The sequence below is a fragment of the Aethalodelphis obliquidens genome, unplaced genomic scaffold, assembly GCF_003676395.1.
Source record: "Aethalodelphis obliquidens isolate GAN/ISIS:26980383/991018 unplaced genomic scaffold, ASM367639v1 scaffold115, whole genome shotgun sequence".
NCBI classification, from domain to species: Eukaryota; Metazoa; Chordata; class Mammalia; order Artiodactyla; family Delphinidae; genus Aethalodelphis; species Aethalodelphis obliquidens.
In genome coordinates this window covers 1,416,246-1,424,392 of record NW_020838059.1, presented here as the reverse complement: position 1 = coordinate 1,424,392, position 8,147 = coordinate 1,416,246, and the positions used below count along the sequence as shown (strand labels likewise).

General features: G+C 38.5%; 1 protein-coding gene across 1 annotated transcript; it reads right to left on the bottom strand.

Moving 5' to 3' along the window:
- Window positions 1-1,266: 1,266 nt before the first annotated feature.
- Window positions 1,267-2,198, bottom strand: LOC113615311 (olfactory receptor 1019-like). Its single transcript, XM_027097539.1, has one exon. The coding sequence runs from the start codon at window positions 2,196-2,198 to the stop codon at window positions 1,278-1,280; it is 921 nt and encodes a 306-aa protein (XP_026953340.1). The 3' UTR covers window positions 1,267-1,277.
- Between the last annotated feature and the right edge of the window lie 5,949 nt (window positions 2,199-8,147).

Genomic DNA, 8,147 nt, shown 5'->3' with positions numbered 1-8,147 from the left:
GAGGTAAGATTTTCTACCTCTCCTCCATTACGTGATAGAATGTAACCATGTTTTGTGGATAAAATGAACTGAATAAGGAAAAGGGTTAGTTGGGAGTGAATTTCAACTCTGCTAATGTTTTTTGAGCCTTTACCGGGTACCAAAGTTTAGGCTAGACTTTGGGTGGAAGATAAAAAAAAATTAACCAAATATGGCTCCATCTTTACAAAAGTGTTTCAACATAGGTGAGCAAAACAAATTCTGAAAAATGCACAGCGTATTTTATAAGGCCAAGCATCATAATGGTAAAATAGAGGTGCAAAGTACCATGGGAAAACAGTGTATGAATACTCACTTCCATCTGAAATGTCATGAAAAGTTATCTGGAAATGAAGATTGGATTTAAGTTTGGACTTTAAAAATGAATAGGACTTGGACGAGCAGAACCTGAAGATCTTCACATGCCAAATTTAGAAGTTTGGCTGAGTACTGCTCTCTTTAAGATTTATCCCTGTAGGGCTTCCCTGGTGGCGCAGTGGCTGAGAGTTCACCTGCCGATGCAGGGGGCACGAGTTCGTGCCCCGGTTCGGGAAGATCCCACATGCCGCGGAGCGGCTGGGCCCATGAGCCATGGCCGCTGAGTCTGCGCGTCCGGAGCCTGTGCTCCGCAACGGGAGAGGCCACAACAGTGAGAGGCCCGCGTACCACAAAAAATAAAAAGATTTATCCCTGTAAATCTCAATAATTGCACATGTGAATTCATATATAGACTTACATTTTACAGCTTCACTGTGGCAGATATCATAGAGCATTTGGAAAACACACATCTAGGAATATTCTGAGTCCTTATGAAAGATATGGATTTAACTTAATTCAGCCTAAGGGATATCAAGGAAATCCTCTATATAAGTACATGAGTGGTAAAGCAAAGGAATTAATGTTCTCTTCTATAACTTATAGTCAAATTACATTGTTTTCTAACCTTGTTATCTTGGAATTAACTCATGACTAGTGTTATACTCGTTCACAACTCAGACTGACATATTCATACCCACATACATTATTTCCTCTTCTTAAAGTATTTCTTATCAGTTGTTTCAGAAAATACACATCATTTTGTCCATATAATTTCTTCCTATCATATTGCTGTTTATCTAAGCATCTACACCTAAACACTTAGCCAGAGCAATTCAATTATTCTTAAAAGGCTTTATTCGCAGGTAAGGAAAACACTGTGAATAGAACTGTGAGCAAGTCTTCATAGAATATATTACATTTTGGAGACACAGAATGGGGGATTAGGGACTTTTCTTCAATATTTTCTGTAGAGCAACTTTCACTTCCTGGTTTCTCAAACTATAGATGAGAGGATTTGACACTGGGATCACCATTGCATAAAACACTGAGACCATCTGATTTCCTGCCTCGGATCCACGTTGAGAGGGCTGAAAGTAGGTGTACATAGTTGTTCCATAGTATAGGCCAACAGCAGTCAAGTGGGAAGCACAGGTAGAGAAAGCTTTTTGCCTGCCAGAAGCTGAGGGAATTCTCAGGATAGTCATGAGGACAGACAGGTAGGAGACAAGGATTACCATAATGGAGGTGAACAGGGTGAATCCTCCGCAGCCAACAATCAAGATCTGGGTGACCCAGTGGTCTGAGCAAGCCAGTGCTGACAGTAGAGGGATGTCACAGAAGTGAGGAAGGACATGTGGTTGACAGAACGATAGTTGTGTGATGGAAGTTGTCACAAAAACCATGTTAACTAATCCACCAAGGTAGCATCCTGCTACCAATTTGAGACGACGGACTCTAGACATGGTGATGTGGTAGAGCAGTGGGTGACAAATGGCAGCATAGAGGTCATAGGCCATGGAAGCCAAAATGTTGCATTCAGCGGAGGCAAAGATTATGAACAAGCCCATTTGAGTCACACATCCAAGGAAAGAAACAGCCTGCAACTTAGATAACAAATTTGCTAAAGTCTCTGGGATCGTGACAGAAGAAAAATAGACATCAAGAAAGGACAGATTAGAGAGGAAAAAATACATGGGGGTGTGGAGGCAGGGACTGACTCTCATCAGGACTACCAGGCCTAGATTCCCCAACACAGTGACAATATAAACAATAAGGAAGACTCCAAATAGCAGGACCCCAAGCTGAGGGTTCTCTGTCATGCCCAGAAGGATGAGGTCAGTCACTGTAGATGAATTCTCCATCAACACAAGCTGGGTATTATGCTTGATGAGGTAAGAATGCTTTTGACATGCTTTAAGTGAGGAAATAACAGAAAACTGGATGATACGGGTAAAACAGTCCCACTCAAAACACATGAATCCACAGCACTCTCCAACCCTTCCCTGCATCTACAATCTCACTTTAAACATCTTCCCAAATAGTATCACTATTTCCCAAGCATAACATTGGGAAAGTAACGATAGGAGAAAAAAGGGGAAGGAAAATGAGGTAAAGAAAATTCAGAAAGCAAAAGGAACACAGAAGTAAGAAAGTAAAGGCGTAGGATGCAAAAGACACTTAATATTTGTTGAAGGAATAAATGAAGGAGAAAGAAAAACAGATGTCATCAAGAGATGTTCTTTACTAATACATATATCACAACATTGTAAATCAATTATACCCCAATAAAAATGTTTTAAAAAATAAAAGAGACTATTAAACTTAAAAAGAGAGAGAGAGATGTACTTTACTGATACAGGATTACAAACTCTTAGAAAATTTGGGGGTATGGAATTCCATCTCACCCTCCCTCACTTTTCCAAATCAATCTCAAGGAATTATTGCAGATGAAGTAACAGTATAGTAAATATGTCGACTGATTTCATCTTGACAGACAGCCCCCTTCTCCCTTCAGTATTAGTGACATTGTTTCTGAAAAAGTAGAAGTCATGAATACTCACTATTTTGCTTGGTAAGTAAAGGGTTTTTCAGGACCTTGATCACCTCTTCACTGGTAGATTGTTGCAGAATCAGAATGCTCCGAAATCACCATCAGAAACTGAACTCAAGGTTATCAGGTATCATTTGGATCCTGTGAAAGAGCAATCGAAAGATTCATGAAGTTGTTGTCTGATCATCACCTGACTGATTCCTTTAACCATGCTTGGGGCAAAGGTTATGCAGCTACACAAAACTAACTGCAAATTCCACAAGGACTTGTTGGTCAGATCTGTCTGAGCAAAGGGCCAGGTCACAAAATAGCTGGAGTCAGGTGGCACTGAGGCTAAGTGCATGGACTCTGTCCCCCTCTCTTGTGGTCACAGGATATTTCTAATGCTGACTTGCACCCTCACACAAATGCCTGGGTCTTACCCTGGATGAAGCACCAAACAAGAGAAGGGATAAATCCATACAGATCCATCTCCATTTATACAATTTAAACTAAATCAGAACCCTTGTGTTTCACTGGATGGCCATCAGCGAGGGGTGTTTAGAAGGGATTCCTGTATTTGGTGAGAGTGTGGACAAGGAAACCTCAGAGGGCTATCCCAACTTTGATTAAAAAAAAAAAAAGCCTATGTTTCAATTCACCAGAAAACATAGGTTCTTTATTTGGTGTAGTAGTTAAGGTGTCTGATTCTGGAGCTATACGGACCTATTTGAATCCTGGTTTTGGAGATCACTCGTTCTGTGACTTAGGACTTAACCTACCTAAGTGCACTAATCTGTAAAAGAAGGGCACTAATAAGACCTATGTTATGGGGCAATAGCAAAGGTTAAACTAAATATTTAAGTAAAACACTTGGTACATATTAATTGCTCACTGACTTCTACTCTCTTTATTTCTTTATGACCAATCCTACTTATGTATTTACTATTTTTTTTCTTCTCCATTTCACTAAATGGAAGCAGAGGTATTGTTCTTTGTATACTATTATCGTTTTAGACCAACAGCAGTGAACCTTAGAGAGACTGGCTGAAGTATAATCTCCATGTTCCACCCCCTAACCATCCCTCAGACACACGCACACACACACGCGCACGCACACACACACACCACAGCAGTTTTGGCTGGAGCAGATGAAAGAAGCATCTTTTACTTGTGGTAGTAATTCACTCCTTTTTGCTCTACCCAAACTGTTGGAGTTAATTCCTGCTGCTACTGCTGCTGCTGCTGAGCACAGCAGCCTGCCCAGGGGAATATTCAACTTATACCTCCAAAATGGGATGATCGGAGGAGAAAATCCTGGGCTGAGTTGAGACAATGGATAAAACACTGTTTTGAAAGACAAAAGACATGAGTTCTAGTCCTGGCACTAATTTGTACTGTCTTTCAGTGGAAAAGCCACTTACCCCCTTTGAGCCCCATATTTTCTCATCTTGAAAATGGAAAAAGCAATATCCACCATGGCTCTCTTTTAAGGTTGGCATGAGGATCAAATAAGATAATGAATGTGAAAACACTCCGTAAACTCTGAAGTGTGATACAATACACCTGGAACGGATCCCTATTATTCTTCCATCATGGGAGGTGGGAGACGGAGGAGGAATGTGTCAATATGATCATTTTCTGCTGCCTGCTTCAGCTCCTGCTTACAGAGCTGTACTCTTTGCCCTCCCACTCACCCTCTACACACACATCATCTGTTCTGCCTCTCCACTGTGAAAGTTTCAACCTGTGAAGGCTTAAACAAACAGCTCTTAGTTGTTCATGTATCTTGAATCACAAAAAAAGACAGGTTTTCAATGTTACTTTCATGTCCTTGTATCATTTTTTAAATTTCCCATTTTAGGCTAACACTATTCCTTGATGTCTGTATCTATTGTAGGCATTCAATAAATATTAGTTGAATGAATAAATGACTCTCTATTAGTCTTTAGAACATAGTGAAATCTTTTTCCCTTAAAATAAGATTGAATTGCTTTTTCTTCCCCAAAGAAATAAACATACAAAATTAAGACTGTATTAAGGAAATGATTTGATACCCCCATCTGCACATGCCACTGCATTAACTAGTGTCAATATAACAGCCAGAATGGGTATGTTATTAACTTGGCTAATGTGTCTTGGATATGTACTTATAGGAAATAATCAGGCACTCCTCTTATTTGTTGAAGAAGTAACCTTTCATGTTTGAAAAATGCATTCATGTAAATTTACAGTACGAGCTCTTTAAGAAAAATTTTTTGGTTACCCGTCTTTTCTTCAGTTATGTAGCTCGGTGGGGATCTTCCAAAAATAGCATAACATTTAGAATTTAAATAAAAGTTCACTTATTTACTTATTCAATAAAATTTCTTTTTTTAAACATCTTTATTGGAGTATAATTGCTTTACAATGGTGTGTTAGTTTCTGCTTTATAACAAAGTGAATCAGTTATACGTATACATATGTTCCCATATCTCTTCCCTCTTGCATCTCCCTCCCTCCCACCCTCCCTATCCCACCCCTCTAGGTGGTCACAAAGCACTGAGCTGATCTCCCTGTGCTATGCGGCTGCTTCCCAATAGCTATCTATTTTACATTTGGTAGTGTATATATGTCCATGTCACTCTCTCAGTGCAGTCTTCCAAAAGATCATATATTCCAACCCACATATTTCCAGATGAAGAAACAGAAGTCCAGAGAGGTTAAGAGACTTGTCTAAGGTCTCACAATGAATTAGTGGCAGAGCTGGTGATGGAACCCAGATCTCCTTGACCTAATTCAGTGACCTTTTCACATCACTATCTGGCTTTCCCCTTAATTTGTTTTCTGAAGTTATTCTGGATAGGACTTTCGCCTTTGGTACATTCATTCTTTCAATAACAGATGAAATAACAATGTCATCCTTTGTTGCTGTATTTGAGCTATATGATCTTGAGAAAATATCTTGCTCTTTCTGGGTCCTAGTTTCTTCATCAGTAAAATGAAGCAGCTAGATTAGGTGGTCTCTGAGGCTCTTTCCAGCTTTAAGCTCTAATTTCGCATGGCTCCGTGAGTTAAACTATATACACATCATTGGTCATTCTCAATATCTGACTGAGGGATGCTGAAAGAAAATTTCTGTAATTCCATGAATCTAGGCTATACAAACCACTCCATCCTACTCTGCTCTCTCAGCCCTCACAGCGACAGAAATGTCATATTGGTGTTTGGTCTTAGTGTGAGGCACTGAGGTAAGAGCATGGGAGGGATGTTTCCAAACTTACTAGCCACCTTAAAGTAGAACAGCTCAGTCAAAGATCGGGTTAAAGTGTCCAGGTTATGTCACATTCTAACCCTATAATCTCAGACAGTTTTTTCAACCTCTCTGCCATCAATTCCCTTATCTAAAATGGAAATAATTTTACCTAAATTAAGTGACTGTTTTGAAGATTAAATAAGAAAAAATATACAAAGTGCTTAACAGATATTTAGGTGCTTAATAAATGTTGCTTTGACTTCTCCTTAAAAGTCCATTTTTTGTTTTATGATTCCATATATATGAAAGGTCCAGAACAGGCACATCTACACAGGCAGAAAGTATATTAGTGGTTGGCAAGGTCTTGAGGAGTGGTGCAGGAATGGTAGGTATGGGAGTTTGTTTGTTTGTTTGTTTGTTTTGATTAAAAGCTATCTGATCCTTAAAAATTTATGGACTTATACTTTTTTTTTCTTTTTCTTTCTTTTTTTTTTTGTGGTATGCGGGCCTCTCACTGCTGTGGCCTCTCCCACTGCGGAGCACAGGCTCCGGACGCGCAGGCTCAGCGGCCATGGCTCACAGGCCCAGACGCTCCGCGGCATGTGGGATCCTCCCGGACCGGGGCACGAACCCGCGTCCCCTGCAGCGGCAGGCGGACTCTCAACCACTGCACCACCGGGGAAGCCCTGGACTTATACTTTTAATAGGTCTTAAACTTTTGACACTTATGCTGCCAAGGACCTTATTGTTCCTTTATTTCAATGTCCACCATTATTTGATATTCCCATATGTTTACAAGTTTCTCAGCCTTTCTCTCTTTTTTTGGTGATGAAATGTTCTAAAATTATGGTGAAGGTTGCACAATTCTGAATATACTAAAAACTCTTGAATGTACACACATTCACATGTGTGTATTTTATGGTATGTGAATTACATCTCAATAAATCTGTTACCAAAAACAGTAATCCTGATGAGTACTAGGGGAAAAAGTCCATTATAGATTGGTCATCCTTGGCTGCATCTAAATCCTTCTACTGACCTACAGCAGAGGGCCCTAGTAAGCACTGGATGAGATCATTAATTTAAAAGTACTTTGAAAAATTTAATAATGATACAAGAAATGTATTCAAAACAAATGATAAAATCATAATTGGAGAAATAAAGAAATGGAAAGAGACACCTTGCTCCCAAACAGCAAGGCTAAAATATAAGAAAGATGAGACTCTTTAAGTTCATGTACAGATTTAATGCAATATCAATTCAAAATTCTCCAGGATATTTTATAGACTATGACAAATTTATAGTGAAATTCACCTGGAAGAATAAGAAGACAAAAATGACAAAAATATCATTTTTAGTAATGATGGAGATAGCTTCTCAAGTTTTAAACTTTATTACTAATCCATACATGTAAAAAGGACCATCTGGCATTGGGTTAAAAACAAAGATTGATCAATGAAATAGCATATTTTAGAGAAAGAAAACCAAATACATAAAAACGTCTCCAGTTGGCTAGAAAGAACATGCATACACATACATATATATATACATACAGTAAAGGAAGCACTAACAAATAAATATTATTGGGAAAAGTGTGTATCTATAAAAAGAGAAATAAATTTGGATATGTAACTCACATCATATATTTCAGTAAACTCCAGATCAAAAAGTTAAACATAAAAATCTAAACTGTGAAACTAGAAAAAAAAATGAATAGCATTGTTTATCTAGCTAGTGTAGCCATTGAAAAAATGGAAGGTAACATCAAAGCCAAGATGATGTGTTCAAATATGACTAAAAAACTTGTGCACACTGTACTATAACAAAATGAAGATCAAAAAGGAAACAACAGAAAGAGAAAATTATGCGATTGAGCAGAACTTTTAAAACACACCAGTCAGAAGATATAAATAAATAATGAAACATATGAGATCAATGTATGAAGCTCACCAGATGAATGGTCAAAAATGGACAACATTCACATTAGGAAACTTACTGAGTATGTAATCACATGACAAAACATGTGACCTCAGCATAATACAAATT

Bases quoted from the DNA above. Each gene is read 5' to 3' on its own strand.
- LOC113615311 (XM_027097539.1), bottom strand. From the start codon at position 2,198: ATGGAGAATTCATCTACAGTGACTGACCTCATCCTTCTGGGCATGACA.